The 23512-nt window shown below is 36.0% G+C and overlaps 1 protein-coding gene across 3 annotated transcripts in view; it reads left to right on the top strand.

Moving 5' to 3' along the window:
- Positions 1–23512, top strand: part of LOC136854638 (UDP-xylose and UDP-N-acetylglucosamine transporter-like) — a 34510-nt gene that overhangs the window by 1869 nt on the left and 9129 nt on the right. Inside the window, exons 2-7 of one of the 3 annotated variants that reach the window (XM_067131215.1) lie at positions 224–432; positions 1287–1397; positions 19843–19946; positions 20399–20512; positions 21735–21837; positions 22641–22772. In XM_067131215.1, the coding sequence (XP_066987316.1) occupies positions 19870–19946; positions 20399–20512; positions 21735–21837; positions 22641–22772 (426 nt within the window). In that variant the 5' untranslated portion in view covers positions 224–432; positions 1287–1397; positions 19843–19869. Of the gene's footprint in view, positions 1–223; positions 433–1286; positions 1398–14633; positions 14856–16461; positions 17387–19842; positions 19947–20398; positions 20513–21734; positions 21838–22640; positions 22773–23512 lie in introns of those variants that run through there. The other 2 variants (XM_067131211.1, XM_067131203.1) reach the window with 2 other exon arrangements.

Genomic DNA, 23512 nt, shown 5'->3' with positions numbered 1-23512 from the left:
CTACTCTACTTTTTAACCCCTACCCATCCTTTTACTGTTCCTGTTATTAGGGTTGCCTATGTTATTGGCTTTAACAACGAGCGCTTCCCAGGTTAACATAAATGTGAACTTTCAAGGCTAGGTCTGTGGGTTCCCCAAATTTTCTGTTAAGGGATTGCACAGTCTCTAAAGTGCAGCATTTTTTTTTTTTTTTTTTTTTTTTTTTTTTTATCATCTTCTTCAGCTATGTACCGCGTAGTTTGCACATCCTGGTCGTCCGTCCTCTTGGGCGTGAGTGACGATGTGCAGAAGATAATGGCGATAGTTCCCTCCGTCGTGTGCGCAGTCTTGACGTCCACCTGCGCTCTTTACAAGGCCTACACGAAACATCCTTTCATCCTGAACTGCGCCTACGGAAGTGAGCCGCCTGTGAAGGCGCCTCCGTTCTTTAAGGTGAGGTTCTCTCTCTCTCTCTCAGACACACATACATACAATATAAGTACTCTCTCTCTCTCTCTCAGACACACATACAATATAAGTACTCTCTCTCTCTCTCTCTCTCTCTCTCTCTCTCTCTCTCTCTCTCTCTCTCTCTCTCAGTATACGTCTACTAACGGCTTCCTCCTTATTGTACAAATAACTACTGTTTGAAATATCTAACTTTGTCTTTATAAACCTTTTAGTCTACCAGCTAAAGGACATGCGATATAGGTCTAAGTCCAATAGGTCTATGTTTCCAGGGTCATACCATTTACTGCTGCTCCTATTTCACAACAGGCCAATCGAAAAAGAGTATAATTTCTCTGTAGAAAGTTCACCCAAGATCCTTAGAGTCATTACAAAAAGCCCTTATAGTGCTTTTATAGTGATCAGCTTAATATCTTGCATTTCACAGCTCTTCCTGTTGGAACAAGGAGCAATAGGCCCGTTTTCATGTCAGGTATTTCTTTGCATTTCACAGTTCTCTGTTAGGGCTAGGTGCAGTAGGCCTAATTTCATGTTGTAAGATATTTTCTTGCATTTTCATAGCTCTGTTTGTTGGAGCTAGGTGCAATAGGCCTATTTTCATATCGTCAGGTATTTCTTTGCATTTCACAACTCTGCCTGTTGGGACTAAGTACAATAGGCCTATTTTGATGTTGTCATGTATTTTCTTGCATTTTCACAGCTCTGCTTGTTGTGACCAGGTGCAATAGGCCTATTTTCATGTTGTCATGCATTTTATTGCATTTTCACGGCTCTGCCTGTTGGGACTAAGCGCAACAGGCCTATTTTCATGTCCTTAGGTACTTTCTTGCATTCCACAGTTATGCCTGATCGTCATTCCCGTAGCCAGCGAAGCCGGGACCCTGTTGCTCTACGCCTACATCGTCTACGTGTCCTCAAACGAAAAGCCGAAGAACGGCCTGGACGTCAAGGTAGGTCATTGCCCAACTTTTCTTTTAAATGGTACCAATTTGTCCCAAAGACTGGATTTGGCTTTCTTTTTTTGTATTTTGTTTCATAACTGGAGGTTACGATTATTGAGTTTTGTGTTAGAAGAAGGTATATTGCATCTAAACTGATACTATTGTGAAGGTGAATATTTATTTCTGCTCAAAATGTTTAGATAATGTAAGATGTGTCTAAATAAATACACTGACGAAGTCGAGCTTCTGGAAAAATGACTGGCCGATTTAACATTGGTCGTTCAACGTAGGGGAGTAGTGCTTCAGCGCACCCCACGCTGTGTATTGTAGGCATTGCTAATTGTTATTTGCAGCGTTCCTTTTGCCTCTAGCTGCAACCCCTTCCATTCCTTTAACTGTACCCCCTGTTTATGTTCTCTTTCTTCCATGTTACTTTCCACCAACTTCTAACAATTGTTTCATAGTTCCTCCTGTTGCACCTTTAGAGCCTTTTTACTCTTAATTTCCCTTTCAGCGGTGAATGACCTCGTCATAGGTCCAAGCGCTTGGCAATAAACCTAAATTCTATATCTAAACATTGGTCGTTGTAGGACTAATATCTATGTGACTAGCTTACGCCAAACATTCATAGAACACCAGTGCCCTTCGGTTTTAGCAAGAGAGGCAGACGTCACAGAAACGTTACTTTTATTCCCACAGGGAAACCATAAGCGCCGACGCAACTTCAACCTAGTCACAGCCAGAGCTGGCCTGATCCAGTCTCTAATCATGGCCGTCTTCTGCGTCCATCCAGCTGTGGTGTCGGCCATGCAGACGCACATGGTCAGAGTCGACGTCTCGGTAGTCATCATTCGAATCTCGACTCACGTCACCCAGGGCATCATAGGACCTGTTCTGATGTTCTTCCTGTCGTCAGAGCTCAGGAAATGCGCTTCGGAGCTGTTTCCCTTCAGAGGGTTCAGCCAGGAAGGAGCCAAGTCTCTGTTCTCCAAAGAACTGTACAGTCGCTTCTTTCATCGCTACAGAGACGGGGTGATCAATCAGGTTTCCCCTGTGACTTCTGGACAGGATTTTTGATGAGATAAGGAGCCAGTGTTCTTGAAAATGGTTAATCTCTGATTAAAATCATATTTGCCCCTATCTTAGGTCTAGTACATGCTATGATCACTAATCAGTCATTGAAAATTATCAAAATAATAATATTATTATTCAGAGGATGAACCCTACTCATATGGATCAAGCCCACAGGGGCCATTGACTTGAAATTCAAGCTTCCAAAGAACATGGAGTTCGTATGAAAGAAGCAAAAGAAAGTAACAGGAAATACAGAGAGAAGAGATCAGTTATTAGTAAAGAAAAAATAAAGTAACAAATAAATAAATAAATAGATAAAAATGTAATTTGCTTATATTTTTGTCTATTTATTATTTTGTTACCTTATTTTTTCTTTTCTTATAACGTTTCTTCTGCTTTATCTCCTGTTACATTCTGTTGCTTCTCTCATATGAACACCATGTTCTTTGGGAGCTTCAATTTCAAGTCAATGGCCCCTGTGGGCTTGATCCATATGAATAGGGTTCATCTTCTGAATAGTAAAAAAAATAATAATATTATTATTTAATCTTTCGTAGCTGATTTAAGTACACAAAGCAAATCAAATATATCAATAAAACCCAAAACATATTATTGAAGCATAAACAGGTGATTACGACTAGAAGTTTGCATATATTTGGCATCTTGTGAAGCTAGATATTTGTGCAAAGGTATTCTTGAAAGGAAATCATCCAAAATATTAATATTTATGATTAAAAAAACAGCCAGCAGTATCTTGTGAGGCATTTATTAGAACCTTTATAGCAATAATCTTCTTCATAAATGTATTGGTAATAAAAAAAAGGTGGGTTTACCTAGTTTACAAAATTCATTGCCATAAAGGGAATCCAGTTAATAATCTCCTTTTGAAAACCATGCCAAGATGTTTGGAAGATGTTTAATTAGAAAATGATATAAGAATATTAAAAGATTGTGAAAAATCTATTCCTTGAATAATGAGGACGCCATTTGCTTTTAATTGGACAGATTAGTTCAAAAAGGGAATTGTTTGTATTTCTCAGTTTCATCCCGACGCAAGAAGGAAGGAAAATGACAATCTTCTTATAAAAGTGAACAGCAGAAGGATAAACAGGTGATATAGATAGATTGCGTATGTTAAATCTGTAATGTGTTTTTGTGAAATGGGTTCTGTATTTAATATTTGTCTTCTAAGAAACAGTTACTGGCTGTTTGGATATTAATTATATCTATCTGTCTATGTGTGTGTATATATAAATGTATATATATACACATGCACACACACACACACATATATATATATAATTGTGTGTGTGTGTATATATATATATATATATATATATATATATATATATATATAGATATATATATATATATATATATATATATATATATATATATATATATATATATATATATATATATATATATATATATATATATATACAATTCTTGCATGTATTTATAAGTGACTGCATACGTACACATACCATACATATTATTTTGGGAATGAAGTTGGATTTAGGAAACAAATTATTTTTAAAAATCCACTTTGACAATGATACTGTGGACAGATAGACTTAAGGGTAATTTTCACTGAAAAGAAAATTATCCATAGGTACAAAAAAAATCAATTATAATCATGATCAGAAGTTCTTACTGTATATCTCTGTGTACACATCTGAGTATATTCTGTGTATTGTGTAGAACCACTATGTAGCTGTTTGTAAATGACATAAACACCTGCCAGTTATTGCAAAGTTGAATTAATTACTTCTCACGTTTTAATTTTTTTTAAGCGATCCCGACTGGGGATTAAGTTGAGAAGATTTTTTTCAAAGACCTTACTTAAACAATTGTGGTTTTAGAGCGAGGTATCACTGATTTTTTTTACAATGAATTATTTCAGTGACTTCATTATTCAGGAAATAGTTGTCAACCATTCTTCAGTTCCTCTCGAAAATTGTTTTATAACGTTAGCTTGTGTTCTGATTATTTTGAAGTATATTAGTAACATCTGTAAGTTTTTGTCTTGAAACAGATGTATACTTAAAGTTTGATTGTCAGTGACCCGTGAGGTTTCTCACCTTTTTCCAATTCTCTCTCTCTCTCTCTCTCTCTCTCTCTCTCTCTCTCTCTCGAGAGAGAGAGAGAGAGAGAGAGAGAGAGAGAGAGAGAGAGAGAGTCATATATGTCTGTGTACAGTATGTAGAATATATGTACACATATATATGTATATATACAGTATGTATAATATATATACATATATATACTATATATATATATATAGATATATATATATATATATATATATATATATATATATATATATATATATATATATATATATGCATTGTGCATATATATATGTTATACAGTATATTTCAGTTTATATAGGCCTAAGCAGTATATAAACCTGCTTGACCGTATTAATCAATGTTTTATCGAAAAATCAATTTAAACATAAATACAAGTCATTATTCCAATCGGAAAAGACAAGTTTTGGACAAATTTTGGAATTATGGTTGAGAAAAAGTTTTAGAATTATCGAAATTGCCTTCATCAGGACATCAATTTAGCCAACCTGAAAAAACTATTATTTCATAATACTTGAAGGAGACCCAATGTCCGCCATTAAACGATGTAATGGGCACACACAATTTGGTGAAATTGATGCAGCAGTTGAGAAGAAACTTTCCGTCCGGGAAAAGCTGATAACCTCATTATGGAACCACTTTAACTACATATAATAGACGCTATGTGCACATTTGTATGATTCGCGTAGGCCTAAGGTTATGTATGCCTTAGCCCTACTCACATGAGGTTAAGCTACCGAGTGGGTTAGCTTAAACCTCATTCCCAACCCATTATGCATGGGTATGGATCTCTCTACTAGAAGATGGGGGTTTCTTCATTTGTTCTTCATGTGTGTATATATATATATATATATATATATATATATATATATATATATATATATATATATATATATATATATATATATATATCTTCTTCTTCTTCTTTTACTTTTAACGTGCTTTTATTCCCATTTTTGCATGGGGTAAGCACGATGCCTTCTTTTGAAGGACTTTTGATTTGGCTTTGGGGTAGACCTGTGGTCTCGATCGGCTGCCCTGCCTGACATCGCTTAGACCCCGGCACGTATGTTTCATGTATCATACCCGACCCAACGCCCTTTCTTCCCAGCAGCGGGAAGTTATTGCGGGTATGGCGAGAGTTCGAGACGTGTGAGATGTTTGTTGTGTTTTTAGAAGGTGTTGTAGTGGCTTTGTTTTGTGCGTGTATTTAGTCTGTAACATCCATTTGCTTTTAAGCAAACCTATCCGTTGATTACATATATAATCCCGGATGTCTACACGGATAGCAAAGTGTCTGCCTCTCTGATCAGTCGGTTTATGGTTTGAACCGCGCCACAGACCTCTGAAGTCCGAAGCTGCTGCTGTAACCGACTGAGCCAACGAGGCTCTATATATATATATATATATATATATATATATATATATATATATATATATATATATATATATATATATATATATATATATATATGTATGTATATATATATATATATATATATATATATATATATATATATATGTATGTATGTATACATACGTATAACTGAGTCACGAAAATATGAAACTTGATGATTATGTAAATAAAGACAAAATCCACGAAGGAAAGAGAAACATGGAGTGCTGCAAGGTCTTTCGACTTGTCCTTTACTTAGCTAAGTAAAGGACGACAAGTCGAAAGGCCTCACAGCACTCCAATGTTTCTCTTTCCTTCGTGGATTTGTCTTTATATATATACATATATATATGTATATATATATATACATATATATATATATATATATGTATATATATATATATATATATATATATATATATATATATATATATATATATATATATATATATATATATATATATATATATATATATATATATATATATATATATATATATATATATATATTGTCGTGCCCCATTTCTTTCCTCTTTATAAGGGCATGACATCTAAGGTAATGTATCCGGGGTAGCGGCGTGGTAATTATTGTAAGTAGGAACAAGTGATTCTTTAAAACAGCTATTTAAATTCCAAAAGACTTACGGTTAAGGGAAAATGATCAATTGTTCCCGTTTCTTCTTTTATTTTGCACTTTTATTCTTACAGTTTCCACCCTATAGTTTCTACTGGTTCGAGACTTTGAATACGGGATTGAGAGACTTAACGCATTTGATTAAGGGGACTAATGTTCTGAGAGTCAATAGCCACTACACACTTGTTTGCTTTCTGTCTTTCTGTTTCTTTTCTGCTTCCCCTCACTTCGGAGTAGTTCTCTCACTCTCTCCTTCCACTCTTGTCGACTCTTCTTAGACTCTCTCCTTTTTCTCTGTCTTCTTATGTTCGCTGTTACCCCTTGTGTCATCCATGACGTCATAATCCGGGCAGGTAGTTCTTCGTTGGAGGGGTGGGTAGAGCTGTCGCCTAGCACGCTGTTGGCCCAGCGTTCGACTCTCCTACCGGCTAATGAAGAATTAGAGGAATTAATTTCTGGTGATAGAAATTCATTTCTCGTCACAATGTGGTTCAGATCCCACAATAAACTGTAGGTCCCGTTGCTAGGTAACCAGTTGGTTCTTAGCCACTTAAAATAAATCTAATCCTTCGGGCCAGCCCTAGGTGAGCTGTTAATCAGCTCAGTGTTCTGGTTAAACTAAGATATGCTTACTTATTCTGGGCAGGTACTGTTTTCCTGAGGCACCTCTTCCATTTGCTTCATTCCAACTCTTGGAGGTGTGTTTTAAAAAATTCCTGTTGATCATTGGGTATTTTGCTCCTTGTAGGACGTCCTTAGGTCTCTGGCACTGATGGCATTTGATTAGCCAAAATATCTAGGCCTGGCCTGTGGGAGTGGGTTATTTCTCTGGACTCTCCCTTGAAGGCAAGGGGGTGAGGGGTGTTTTCTCACGCCTTATACTAACCATATGTTTACAGGCCCTCCCCTCAGAGATCTTGTGGATTTTGAAGGCATGGCCAAATGCGATTTCTCTTAGTGCCTCGTTAGTACTTGTGTGTTCTTGAAGTTGCGGTTGGCAACTTGTTTTGACAGGCGGGGAGATTTATGTGATTTTATGGGGTCCTTTTCTACAGACCCCATGAAATAGGATATTTCCACTTTGAAAAAATACATTTTCTCTGTTCTCTTAATGCATATATATGTATATATATATATATATATATATATATATATATATATATATATATATATATATATATATATATATATATATATATACATACACACACACACACATATATTTTCACGTATTTATAAAATTCGTCCGTTCAGTCCGTTAGCTAGGAAATAAAATTTAATGGCAGCTGGAGGAGACTCCACTAAAGGGGGGGGAACTTATGTAGGCCTACCCTGACATCACCTGATTTGGGGGGAACCATAGCGACCTCTTAGCCCCATCATTGTACGATTTTTTGGGGGGTAGAAAGCCTTTAGGGACAAAAAGACCAGTCAGGGCCGTGATTAGGCTGCTATGCTGACCCTTAAGAGACTTGGCTATAAGGCCTATTACTTTTCGAACTGCCTGCACACATGCACTCCATCACAGGCTGCAAAAGCATCAGGTCGGTGCGGTCTCCTTTTCCCTTCACACTGGCAAGGATTTCGAGACTCCTGCAGCTGAAATTCGTCTTTTGCAAGCGAGCTCCATGCACAGATGAAATAAGGTACGTCTCGAAGTTGCAATCTACTGCCAGTTATCTTTTTCTTCTCGTGAATTTCTCTCCATTTTCAGTATTTCCAACTTTTCATTCTCCTAAAACAAAGCCCCTTTGTTCGATCAGCCTAGCAAACACATTTGGCCCTCATGACTTGTCCCAAGCTTAAATTAGATTAATTCAGTGATAATAATTAGAGCATTCCCACCACAGTGTTACCATGTGGTAATCAAATCTAATTGATCAATTCCTCCATCGTGCATTATGGAGGAACGCGGTTATTGCATTTGACGACGTCTTGTGTGTGTGAGAGAGAGAGAGAGAAAACAACGAACAACGACGTCTTGTGTGTGTGTGTGTGTGTGAGAGAGAGAGAGAGAGAGAGAGAACAACGGCGTACGTGATTGGTGAATGATATCGTTAGAGAGTGTAGTTTTCTTTTGTTTACGTTTTGATGGTCCGTGAGGTTTCGTGTTTCGTTGTTTTGGGAGTGCGCGGAACTGTGATCGTGATCGTGGCGAGAGTCTTGACAGAGATATTGTGCAAAAAGGACGGTTTTCCCAGTAGTTGATCGGAGTTTGGTTGTTTTTTTTATGTTCAGTTTGTGTGATTTGGTGTTTGGAGGCTTTGTGGTTGGAGTATTTGTACTTTGGGCGTGTTTCGGGTTTTGGGCTGTTTTGGTTGCGTGATCGGTGTCGTGTAATAGCCTGGTTGTTTTTTTCAGCTGCGTTCCTAGTGAGGTGAGTTTGAATCTTCGTGGTTGAGTCTTTTTGAGTCTTGTTTTGGGTCGTGGTTGTGTGCTTGTTGGTTTGTGGTTTTCTTGGTTGTGGACTGCTGTTGTTGGTGGTGAGCGTTGGCATCATCGGCGGTTGTGGTGACTCCGTGACCTCCTCCTGCTTTGGCAAAAGTTCCCGTCCGGAATTCGTAGGCCTAGCCTAGTACGAGGTGAGTGTATGTGTTGTTTTTTGTTAGTGTGAGTGTGTGGTTGTGAAATCCCGCCACAGCATAAGTAATTTCATGTGAGAGAAAGTTGAATTTTAACCTGGAATTCTCTTCCAGAATCCTGTTATCTGGCTCTTCGAGCAGTCTGCCCCTACCTTGTGAACCAAAGTAGCCTTAGACATTTAACTGCCATCCAGCCACGTGCAAGAGTCTTCTGAATAAGCAGTCCACGGGCACTAAACACAGTTCCCCTGTTCAAATCAAGTTGCATTAGCCACCAAAAATCGCTCAATCAGTCCACAGTAAAGTTATTAGTGTGTCGAGCTATTTCAGGGCATTAGCCCTTTCAGATTCAGCTATTTACTATGTATTGTCTAGCTTTTATTGCACATTGTATGTGCTTGCCTGCTGCTCAGTCAGCCCTTTCATATTAATTTCCTGATTGCTCAGTTTGTAAATAAATTCAGTTTAAAGCATTTACTGGTTATTTTTCAACAAGGCAACCTCCACTTCTCTGTTTACTTAGATGTGATATCAAGGTAAGTCAGTTTGTTCATTACATTTATTGTGTATGTTCTGAGCGCTATGTGTTGGCCCTTAAGGCAGTGACAAGAAAAATCCATTTTCATTCTTCCAACTGGCCTCAGAATATAACAATATAACTATATATATATATATATATTTATATATATATATATATATATATATATATATATATATATATATATATATATATATATATATATATATATATATATATATATATATATATATATATATATATATATATATATATATATATATATATATATACACACACACATACACACATATATATATAATATATATATATATATATATATATATATATATATATATATATATATATATATATATATATATATATATATATATATATATATATATATATAGCCCACTGTAGATAGTACTAAAGTTTCTTTGTCTTTAACTTTTCAGTGGTCATAAACTACACTAACCCTGTAAGGGGTTAGTGCTATTACTGCATCTCACGCGTTGCACTGTAGGCACTACTTGAGGTTCTTTGAAGGGTCCCTTCAGCCCCTAGCTGCAACCACTTTCATTCCTTTTATTGTACCTCCGGTCATATTCTCTTTCTTCCGTCTTACTTTCCTCAAACCTCTCATTGCAAATGTTTCATAGTGCAACTGCGAGGTTTTCCTCCTGTTACAACTTTCAAACCCTTTTATTCTCGATTTCCCTTTCAGCGCTGAATGACCTCAAAGAGAGAGAGAGAGAAGAAATTACTTAGCAAGAGAAAGTTAAGTTGCAGAGCACTTTCATATACTTGTAGAACTGGTATATTGTATATAAGTGTTGTTCCAGTATCAAAATACAATTAGACTGCTGATTCATTTCACGCTTGCAAATAGTATTTCTTTTCTTGTGTGTACGCCATATTTAATTATATATACAATACACACACACACACACATATATATATATATATATATGTATATATAAAGTATATATGTGAGTGTGTGTAAACACACACACATACATATAATATATATATATATATATATATATATATATATATATATATATATATATATATATATATATATATATATATATATATATATATATATATATATATATATATATATATATATATGTATATATATATATATATATATATATATATATATATATATATATATATATATATATATATATATATGTATATATATATACAAGCGTTTGAAATTAGAGCCCCCTTCCATAGAACAAATGGAAAGTTATGAAGTTTTCTGCTATAGCCTATCTCCAAGTACATTATTTTAAGTTTCTGTTAAGCTATTTTTCATTTTACATTTCTTGTATTTTCAGACTGAGTGATGGAGTTAGATACAGCCATGGCTAACGACTCTGAGGAAATCAGATGGATTGACCAAATCCGGGCTATAACCTTAAGAGAGGCCAGGGATGCTGGCGCATCCTTCATTTCACGTTCCTGGATAGCTAAATACATTAAAAGAGATGAATCCTTTGTTAAAAGAAACTGGAACAAAAATCTATATGACTGTCATCGTGAAAAGAGTGAGAATCTTGGAAGGCCTGAAGTCCTTTCTCAGGAGTCAAAAGACATCATAGCCGAGGCAGTGGGTAGACCGAGAAAGTATTTACGTAAATTGGCGCTTGAACTAGAAACAAAAAGGGGAAAGAAGAGAAGTTATAGTGCTGTATGTCGTGAGTTGAAAAAATCTGGTATCAAGCCATTTCATGTTATCAGCAAGCCCAACATCACTCAGCAACAGAGAGAAGACCGTGCATGGTTTTGTGGTTCATTTCTTAAAGACTGGGATGAAGCTGACTTTCTCCATGTTGCCACATCAGATGAATTCTTCATTTACACAGTCGGGAAGCCAAATCATAAAAATGACATCATTTGGGCTGCAAAGTTTGATGATATCAGCGATGACGTGCGCTATCGCCAAGTTGTGAAATTTCCTGAATGTTTTGGAATTTTTCTCTGCTTCACAGCCAGACGGTTAATGTGGATCATCAAAGAAAAAGGACAGTCATGGAATGGCGAATACTTCAGCAAAACTGTGCTTACTGGTGGAGTATTTCCTTTCCTCAAAGATCCTGAAAATGTGTTATCTGTTGAAGAAGTCACATTTTTGCATGATAAGGCACCATGTTTCAAGGCTCTTCAGACACAGGAGTTGCTTCGAAACAGTGGTATCGATTTCTTCTCGTCAAGTGAATTTCCAGGTAGCTCCCCTGACCTTAATGTGTGTGAAAACATTGGTAGTATCTTAAAGGATCGTGTTGAAGCGTGCACAGTGAACTGTGATGGTATACCAAGCCTCGACGACGTGCGAAGAGAGGTGACTGAAGTGCTCAGGGAAATGGAGTTTGAGTCTCAGCGTTTTTGTGATTTGCTGAAATCATACCTCTCAAGAATGCAGGCTGTGGTACAGGCAGATGGAGGCCATACAAAATATTAAATACTCAGAGAGAAACTTAAATAAATACCTGTTCTGAATTACTTTTGTTTTTGTCCATATCAATTTTAGTTTATGCTGTAGAGGGGGGGCCTCTCTGAAATTTATATAATATATATATATATATATATATATATATATATATATATATATATATATATATATATATATATATATATATATATATATATATATATATATATATGTGTGTGTGTGTGTGTGTGTGTGTGTGTGTGTGTGTGTGGATGGATCTGTGCGTGTCTAGGTATAGGTAATTAGTAAGCTCGGAGTCTATCATCATTAAAACTATGTCTCTTTCACTAACACCAAATTCCTCCCAGATAAAAATAAAAATCCGATTAACAGAATGACTGATGCCCAGCTAGTAATCTCTCATGATAAGATAACGAAGCAAGTGTTATTTATCATAGATATAGAGGGATTTATCAGCAACTGAGCAGAAGCTGATTTTAATGCTCAGTTTTTCGTTTTACCCAAAACTGTATTTGTTTAAAAACCCTTCACTTATGTAACTGATATTGTAGCATGTTTATTATTATTTATTATAATTTTTTTGTAAATGTAACGTGTTTTCTTGTATCCTGAGCCTTAAAGTATTTTGGTGGGTTTAAGTATTATTTGACTATAAAGTTAACAATTATCTCTGCAAAAAAAAAAATGGACGTATTTATCTCTTATCATTTAGTAACAGACTTAGATCCAGATTTCTATTTTGGCTTGTTTATGCATCTGCCTGTTAATTTAAATAGTCCTCCATTTCTCTTTCTTATTTTTGCCTGTCTACGAACAATCGAGATTTTGAAGGAACGCTCTGTTATATGTATGCATTCAGTATCCGAACTACAGTTAATTCTGATATTTTAACAGTTTTTTGTGGATTATTATTAACCAATTATAGTTATTTTCTTGACTGACTGTTACAATCATAAATGCGTTATTCACTGCTGAGTAGACAGATTGTAAAATAATGCTGATTCAATTATTCATTACAAATAAATTGTACAAAATTCTGCACTGCAAACTGATGAGAGTATAGAAATTTATATTATGTTAACATAACTTACGAAAAGTCTTACAGATTGTTTCCCAAGAATTCTCGTATGGAGAACTGTATAACGCTTTAGTTCCTTGACAAAATGTATACGTGTATTCATATGTATGTATACTCATGCTGAAATGACAGTCGTAATACACAATCTCCTCTAACCTCTGATAAGGAATATTAGACTCATTATCACAAGCACTTTCCCTTGCAAAGTCTTTCCTTCGTAATATTTCATTATTTTTGACAAAATATTTGCTAATGACAAACTCTGTATCAGCTTCAGGTTTTATTTGTCCAAATTTAATGAAGATGCAAAGGAGAGGAAAAGTGTTATTGCAAAGCTTTGAAATTTACACGGGAAAAAATGTTGCAGTAATACAATACGTTTGTGAACTTAGTAGGCTATCGTCTATATTTTTATAACTTTATCACTTCAGTTTATCTTCCCTGTTTCCCATTTAGTTTTTCCTTTCCATTCTCTATTTTTTCTTTCCAGTTTAGCTTCGATTATACCTCTCTCCCTCTTGAACTTTTCTATTCTACATATACGGTATTTTTACTTCGTATAAGATCAAAGACGTCCAAGTTGCTTACAAGCGTTAAAAGATCTAAATCTGGGTATGTGTTCGCGTAGACTTTTTGTAAGCTTGCTTTTCCTCTTGTTAACCTTCTCGCTTGTCTTGGAGACGAGAATTATATGAAAATAATCTTCAAGATGACGCTAATCACAACAATGACAATATCTGCGTAAGCCAAGCCTTTGGCGAGGAAGATGCAAAGAAAAAATTAATCGATAAACAAAGTAATGCTCGCGCGTCACGTCTATATTCGAAAGGTCACTGCACAGTGACCAAGCAGAATTGCGACCCACCTGACGAATGGATTATTATTATTATTATTATTATTATTATTATTATTATTATTATTATTAAAGACGATCAATAGTAACATGATACATAGACTATTCTTCGTATGGTTATTTATGGACATTACATTAAATAGTAACATTCGAAAAGGCCAATAGTACTGTATATCAACGATTAGGCCTATGCTTAAACAGCTATACTAATGGTTAGCAAGAGAGAGAGAGAGAGAAGCATTGTTATTCTTTATCAACCTTGAAAACATCCCTAGAGATGCATGGTCAGGTGCTATGGTGGCCTTCTGCGAGTCACAATGATAGATAGGATGAAACGTGACATATACAGTAGACCCACTGCATAACACTTTTCCTATGTAATTCTTTCAGCATTCAAGAAAATTCTCTAAGGTGCATTTCAAGGAACATATAAAACGCATTCGATCTCAAAGTGGGTTACGTAACGGTGACATATCGGGACTTGAGGTTAAAAGTTTTGTGAATCGTACGTCTGTGCGCCCTTGAGCCAAGGCTTGGCTGGGCTACAAATCTTCGACGCCTGGGTCTGGAGATGTTTATCTTCCTGCAGACTTTATACTGTGATACAGTGTTGTTTCGCGCTTATTTTTAATTCATCTGTAATATATCAGCGTTTACCTGAGTTGTTAAGGATATGTTGTGTTATTTACAGTGTGTTATCAGTGAATAAGATGGAGCAAGGCTGAGCAAGTTCCTTTAAATAGCTTATTTGCTGTCAGAACCAACTCACTAAGGTAAGGTGTTGACGATGTTACAACGTAAATAGGACTGACTTCGATACGTCTATTTAAAAGATATTTGCATATTCAGTGTGTCCACTAGTTTATTTATTTTGGAATTTCGTAACTTGAAGAATGACAAACTGAATCCTAGTTTTATTTAAAAGCTCTTAAAATAAATTTCCTTTTAGTCTGACTAAACTAGTAAGAAGTTCACTGCTAAAATCAGGTTATTTACATCGAGAAATCTTCGCTCAGGAGATTCTTCAACAAATCTTTATTTCAAATCCTCTTCGTGAGTTCAAGAATCATAGAGACTTTAGAATACATTTATATTTTTTTTTTTATTTCACTTCCATATCATGGTTTGTATTTTGTATGAAAGCAAAGAAATTCCTTCTTCCTTGGAATAAGAACAAATATAAAAAAAAAATATCGTTGCAGTCTTGATTTGCTCCACGAAAAATGACCTCTTCCGGCGTCTCGTTACGTAACAGCCATTTTTAACAGCATCAGGCACTTTTGGCAAAACAATCGTGAATGTAAAAGTAAGACTGCAGATTTGGCTGTTTAGTTTAATGTTAACTGACATTTCCGTCTTATTATACTCTCTCTCTCTCTCTCTCTCTCTCTCTCTCTCTCTCTCTCTCTCTCTCATACGCACGCACAGGCAGCCTAATTCACCGACCAGTTTTATGCTTACATGAAACGGGGATAATACAAGATTACACTACGAAGGATTTAGGAAACCGCCCATACCACCCACCCTCGCCTTCGTACTATCCGCCTCTGGAAAGATGGGAGATTATAGGTATCAGGAAAAAGCGGAAGCCAGGAGATAACTCCAAGGTTCTGCAGTTGAGGGAAGGAAACTGAATAATTATCGATTGTAAAGAGGTACAGAAACAGAAATTCAGTTTTGGGTGCGACGTCACGGAGCTCAACAGAGAGTTCTTTTTATACCCGACAGAAGGTTTAGGAAAGAAAGGCTTATGATTTACAAAGAAAGATTTGGGCTGGTAATGGCTTCATGTTTATGGTGGTTAGCACTTAATAAAGAATAAAATAGATATGTATGTTGCTTAAATTTTTAGAAAAATAACACTATATATTGCTTATTTTCTACGTTACTAATAGAGTGTCACCAGTCATGATTACTTTTGCACATTGTCACTGATATACTGTGGCCAAAAAACATTTTGCGTATAATAAAGGCATCGCTCTCTCTTTCTCACTCTAGTCTGAACGTAAACGACAGAAGTATTCACCCGTTTACGATCGACAATAATAATTCTGAGAGTATAAAATCCGTTCTTGATTTGTGTTATGAAATAACTTATGATCTGAATTACAATGATTTAATTTAAGCTTGAAACAAAGTTTGTAATTATTTTTTCAGTTATTACAATTAATTGTAAATATTAAAATCAGTACTTAGGTTATTTGACTTATGTGCAGTTTTGAACATTACGAGAGAGGGAGAGAGCAAAAAGATATTTTTCACAAAAAAAGACTAAACAAAGAATGATAAACAGTGTTCCAATCAAAACGATAACTTTCAACTTTATGGGCCTATCTCTCGGCTCAGTGCAATTCTCGTTATTCTAATGAATACTCTTCAGAAGCAATTGCATTGTATTGCAGAGATAAAGTCTCCAAACATTTGTCTAAGGACTCTTTTTGTTTATACAGATGATTTTATCTTCTTATCACTTCATTTTAGTCTCATCTTCGTCACCAAAGCGGATCGAAGGCCACTCGTAAAAGCTTACGACTCTCCAACAGTTCGGCAGATCAATCGAGTTGCTCTATCGATCATTAGACCAAGGCGGAATCTTCCATGCATTTGTGAGGGGTCACTTGGTATACCTGATGATAAATTTCCATTGTTACCTTAGATGAATTTGTTTTAGCATAAAGCTGGCAGTTCCGAGTGTCATGTCAGCGTAGTGAGCGTGATCAATTCGCCTCCATTCAAGATGGCGGCAAAACTAACATTACGAGCGCTATCTAAACGTTGGAAATCTGTCCTGCAAACAGAACCCTGCTCACAAATTTAAACTTTACGTTAAATTGATTTATCTTGGCTTGAAGCTAAGAGTCCAAAAAGTTATGTTAGCATCGCGAGAATGATCAACTCGTCTTCATTTAATATGGCGCCATAAATAACAATATGCGCGCTATCTACCGTCGGAAATCTGTGCTCCAAACACATTCTCACAGATTGCCAGCTGACGGCGTTTTCAGTATGCCAGGCGCTGTCGATCGGCGCTATTGCAGCTATTCTCAAGTCCACGTTATCCCTCGTTGCGCGCACTGCGTGCTGCAGTTACCAACCTTCGTTAAATCCCAAATCACTGTTATTTATTTTTTTGATTAACTGTCGTAACGGTCTAAATAAGTTGTGGTGGGTACATGGTGCTAAAAGTGATGAATTTTTAACAAAATCAGCTGAGTTCCAGCGCTTGTGAATACTCAGGACAAATGCCGAGTTACTTTATGCTTCAGCACTCTCCTTTTTGTAACTGAATCGCTCGTGATAACAGGTGAGTTATTTTTGTGGGGTATAGAGCAGTTTTTGGTGCGCGCGCGAGTGCGTGTCTGTGTGTGGTGTGTGTGTGTGTGTGCATATTATTATTCTAGCAACTTGTCAGGGTGTAAACAATACTGGAGGAACATTGGTTTGTGTGTGTGTATATATATATATATATATATATATATATATATATATATATATATATATATATATATATATATATATATATATATATGAATTGTTTACATCCTGATATATATATATATATATATATATATATATATATATATGTGTATATATATATGATACATTATAATAATGACTATACTTGGGAAAGAGAATCGAGCCAGGAAAAAACCCTTACCGAAATCATATGATTTGGAACCGCCCAGACAGATGATTATGTTAAAATATCAACAGAGACAGTGGCTGGAGGCCACTCTAGTCTTTCCTGTGCATTATCTTCCACAAATCTCCACTCACCTCCAGCTTCCCTTCTCTTAAATCTTATCTAAGTAAGTCAAGGTCAAGATCTAGACCTTGGTCAGGGTCTTCTAACTCCAAAAACTGTGCTCCCAGGTGATTAGTGAAGTTATCACAATTAGGTGGTCATTGGAAATGCTAGTTGTTATAAATGTGGTTCTAAGACTCTGTTTTATGTTTCTGTGGCTGTTTAACTGAAATGTATGGAGTGATATAGGACAAGTAGAAAAAATTATGCAGCTGCAAAGTGTTTATTGGAGACAGAGGAAAGAAGTTGCAGGAGCTGTTAAGTTATATAGCATTTGTGAAAGAGTAAAGTTGAAAATGCGTGGTGATGGAGAAGAAAGGTCACGGAGACTGGTACGTCTCACAGAATTTGTAAGAGGACAAAGTTGAAAATAAATGGTAAAAGAGAAGAGAAGTTGCAGGAACTGGTGAGTCTTACAGGATCTGTAAGAGGATAAAGGTAGCATTGATGGTCAAATAATAGAAATAGTTGATTTTTAAGGGCATTGTGTAGTAAAAGTGATAGCTAATGGTATCACTGCATAAATCTCAGAGTAAGGAGGAATAGAAAATATTTAGGAGGGATGTGATGGGCCTATACCTGGTAGAACTATATAGTAGCTCCGAGGCGGCGACTGCCTTCTAACTTAACTTTTACTACAGTTTTTTGGTTGCTAATTATGAATTTACCTTTAAATTTTGGCGCTCGAGTGTAATTAACCTGTAATTAACCCCTGAAGTCCATCCAACAAGGGGTTTCCATACGCGATCTTCACGAGACTGTTTCGAACGGTTCATATCCCGTCCGGCAAGTGCGATAACTTGTTAACGTATGGGTAACCCCCCCCCACCCCCCGGGCCAGTACTAAACACGGCGAAGGGACATTCCATTTGGCCGACAGCAAACAGATGCACCGCCAGTATCAGAACCCCTAAAAGTGTAGAAAAAATCAGTTGAAAAGGTAAAAACAGGCGCGGAGCTAATATATAGAATTCCTAAACGGAAATTATTTTGTTAAAGTGACAACTGAAAAAAACAAAATCGGTTATATAGATTTCTTAACATGGGAGGATATAGTCTGCTGAAAAGTTGTTTTGATGTTTATTGGTCTATACAAAAGGCGAACGAACAGGTGCCATCATATTCATGAAGCATGTCTGTTTGTGTATGTATGTCCTTCTCTCTCTCTCTCTCTCTCTCTCTCTCTCTCATGCTCGAGGGTATTTGTGTTGTGTATGTGTACTAACACGCTCGCTCGAGTGCTGTGTGTATGTGTGTGTGTGTGTGTACGAGTATGTTCTCTCTCTCACTCTCTCTCTGCTCCTACGTGTTTGTGATATGTATATGAACATGCATACCGGAATAAGTGTTTTAGTTTTGTATGATATGTGTATTAGTTAACTTAAGCCTATTTGTGAGAACTGTCGTTTTATAAACGGTATAAATGTAACGAATAGGACCCATATCATATATATTAACTGTTAGTGTGTGTATGTGTGTGTGTGCGCGCGTGTGTGTGTGTTCGCGTGCGTGTGTGCGCGCGAATCAGCATTCACAAGCTACCACGGGTGGATGTGTACACGAGTGTTGAAAATAACAGGAACGAAAGTTTTCTCGAATATGCAGTCAATAAACACGTACATAATTTTATAAGCATTGATATGAGTGTTTTGCCCTCATTAATAATACCGTTTAAATTCTCCAATTACCTTCTGTTACTTCTTTCAAACGAATGCTATATTCTTTGGAAGCTTGAATTTCAAATTGGGGGGTTTGTTCCATATGAATAGGGTTCAATCTGAATAATAATAATAATAGTAATAATAATGCAGTTAACACCTTGAAATGAGGGTGCTTTTTAGATATCCTGTAATTAATGTAACAAGTAAATACAAAACATTTTAACTGCTCTCCAACAAGCAAAAACTAAAAATAAAAAACTCAAGGGATAATTTGGGACCATCTTTCCTTCACAGACTGCAGGGAAGAAGAGCGCCTGAAAGATGGGGGCCTTCAGCGCCATTCTTTTCGTTTTCATCGGCTGCTGTAGCAACGTCGTTTTCCTCGAACTGTTGGTCAAGTAAGTATCCAGATGAAATTAAAAAAAGAGCCAATGTGTTTTATCAGGATGTTAGAATTTATTAATTACCCCGGGTGAATATCTCTAGTAGCGGATATAGAAAATGGGGATATGCATCTCGGAATTGAAAAGCAATTTGCAATAAAGAACTGTGAACTTAATTCCTATATACCTGTTAAGCAATGTTCTATAAGCAAACAAGCTGTGTAATAATGAAGAATATAATGAAACTATGATTAGTATAATGCAAGCAATGACTGCCATGCTGTCCTTGGAATAATGAGCATATCCCGCACATCAGATAGCAATGAAAAACATCTGAATTAGAAAAAAAATTAGAAATTAAAGATATATATTCGTGCTTTTGACGATGGGGAGAACTGAAGGGCATTCCTGTGTATATAGTGTTGAATATCTGGTTAATTCATTTATCATCTTATTTTCATCGGCAGAGATGAACCGGCTTGCGGAAACATCATCACGTTTTTCCAGTTCCTGTTTATCGCGGTGGAAGGCTTCATAAGCGTCACTAACTTCGGCCAGACGAAAAATGTCATCCCAATCAAGTGAGTGTTTGTTCATTTAATGTCGTTTTAGTGCTCCTAAATTGAAGATAATATTATATTCCGGGGTGATATCGGCTTAGAGTGGACGTTTACAGCAGGCGCGGAGTAATTGTAATTGTAATTTAATTGAAATGTAATTTAATTGAAATGTAATTAATTACACATTTTTAAGCTGATTGTATAGTAATTGTGTTTCTTTTTTACATAATGGTAATTGTAATTGCAATTGAATTTTTTTAATGATAAAGTAACTTTGTATTTACTGTAATTGAGTCACGATATCATAAAATGAATTATGATTACATGATATAAATAGTGCTTTGACAGATTTTTATACCGAACATAGTGAGGAGGCGGGGGGGGGGGGAGGGGGCGGGTGGTGGTGTTTGCTATAAAGTAAACACGTTGTGTGAAAGTTTTTTCTACCGGTTGATTTTCTTAAAGTCTGAGTTTTTGTAATTCAGTTTTGTTTTCTTATAAGCATTATAATTTTCAACACAGTAAAGATACTAGCAATTTGCTTAGGCAAATCATAGGATGAGAAGTATTCATGTTAACGTTAATGTCTGGAGGAGGTCCAAAATAAAAATATGTTTCTTTTGTATTTGTACTAAAGCTTTTACAAGTTATAACTTACAATTGTTGCATAAATTTATTTTAAAAGGAGACCAAACTCACGTGTACGTTCTTTTTTGCAACAATCTGCATTTTGTTTGTTTTTTCCATGGGAGTAGGTGTACGAAATATAATTAATTGCACAACAAATAGAATATATGTATTTGTAACTGAGTAATTATAATTATAATTGTATTTGGGATTTTTCCATCCTTGTAATTTTAGCTGTAATTTTAATTTGATAATAGGACAGGTAATTATAATTGTAAATGTAAGTGACATAAAGCATATGTAATTACTCCAAGCCTGGTTTATAGTGCGCAATGATCATGCGCATATCCAGTACTTGTATCGTTGTACTATATCCCGAATCAAGTGTTGTAAAGTTCTTTTTAATGTCCTTTTAGTGCTCCTAAATAGGAAAAAAATAATGAAGATAATATCAGTGTATTCGGTCATAACTGCTCATCATGGACAATCATAGTGCGCATGCGTCTATCGAGTAGCCTACTTGTGGCGCAGTACTGGTTTTCCAAACAACAGCAATGCATTAGCATTATTATTCGATTCATGTAAACTTTCTCCCTCTCTCTCTCTCTCTTCCCAGGGAATACCTCATCTTGGTCTTCATGTTCTTCACCGTCAACGTCACCAACAACATGGCCTTCGGGTTCAAGATATCCATGCCATTGCACATCATCTTCAGGAGCGTAAGTTGCAAGAAGTCACGTTCTCTCTCGTCTAGACCCACGGCGGTTTGTCATATCTAGTTCGTTTTTAAAAGAATCAAATCTAATTCAATGACTGTTTTAGGTCTGTTGACTTGTCAAAATTTGGTTGACAAATCTATTAGTTCGTTTTTAATTGTATAAAGCCAAATTAGTGACTATTCTAGGTCTGTTGACTTAAATTTTGTAAACTATTTGAGCTAGGCTAATCGAACTTTCTGTAGTCTCATTCAGTAATTGAATATTCACTTATGAAAAATTAAGCTACTACAGCTGTATGTACGTAAACTAAGCATCATTTTATGTATGCATATGTGCAGGTTGTGGAAACAAATTCCTAATTTGCATATATGTAAGTGTACGTATTTAATTTAAATAAATATATATTTTTAGTACATATATGGAAATAAGATTGACAACTTTATGTCATTTTGTCAATCTGTGTGTTTAGCATATGTTTAACTTTTAATTAATCATGTACTTAGCATATGATTAACTATATAATTGAATTCATGACTAATTAATTCTTGTGTAACATACATACATACATAATACATACATACATACATACATACATACATACATACATACATACATACATACATACATACTGTATTTAAGTATGAAATAAAAACAAAGTTAATTACATACTTTCGTAAATATAGATAGACCTAAGTTTCGTGCACGTATACACGATGTATGTATGAATACACGCTTGCACGAAAAGCAGATCAAACACTTATGCAGTAAAAGTCATCCTGACCAGTTTTTTAAAATACTTTCAGGGAGGACTCATAGCGAGCCTGATCATGGGCGTTTTAGTCCTGGGCAGGAAATACACCAGGACGAAGTACGCCTCGGTTCTCATGATCACGCTGGGGACCATCATCTGCACGCTAGCCTCGGCGGAAAACTTGGTAAGAGGGAAAGAAAAACTTAGGTTTCTCCTTTTTTAGTTTTCTGTAAAAGAAAACTTTTGTGCCGGCTTTGTCCGTCCCGTCCGCACTTTTTTCTGTCCGCCCTCAGATCTTAAAAACTACTGAGACTAGAGGGCTGCAAATTGGTATGTCGATCATCCACCTTGCAATCATCTAGCCTCAGCAGTTTTTACTTTATTTAAGGTTAAGTTAGCCATAATCGTGCTTCTGGCAACGATATAGGATAGGCCACTACCGGACCGTGGTTAAAGTTTCATGGGCCGCGGCTCATACAGCATTATACCGAGACCACCGAAAGATAGATCTATTATCGGTGGCCTTGATTATACGCTGTAGGGGCTGTACAGAAAACTCGATTGCGCCGAAGAAACTTCTGCTTATTTTTTACATGTTTTTAGTCTTTTCCAACATGGTGCAGGCCACCTCATAGAATAAGTTATCACAACTACGGTATAAAGCGTTGGTCTGTACTGACCATTTTTGATTCTGTATTGATTTATGGGATTCAGGCCGTCAAGACAAGCACTTGTCTCGTAGGGGGTTAATGCCATCAGAGCGCACCTCACGCGGTGCGCTGGAGGCATGACCTTAGGTTCTTTATAGCGACCCTTCGGCCACTAGCTTCAACCCCTTCCATTCGTTCATATTATCTTTCTTCCAGCTTACTTTCCTTACTCCTCTCCCAACAATTGTTTCAACATTGTCTTTTAATTACAGTT

The sequence above is a fragment of the Macrobrachium rosenbergii genome, chromosome 3 (genome assembly GCF_040412425.1).
Source record: "Macrobrachium rosenbergii isolate ZJJX-2024 chromosome 3, ASM4041242v1, whole genome shotgun sequence".
NCBI lineage: Eukaryota > Metazoa > Arthropoda > Malacostraca > Decapoda > Palaemonidae > Macrobrachium > Macrobrachium rosenbergii.
The sequence above is the reverse complement of the archived record's forward strand: the minus strand, read 5'-3'. Positions and strand labels throughout refer to the sequence as shown.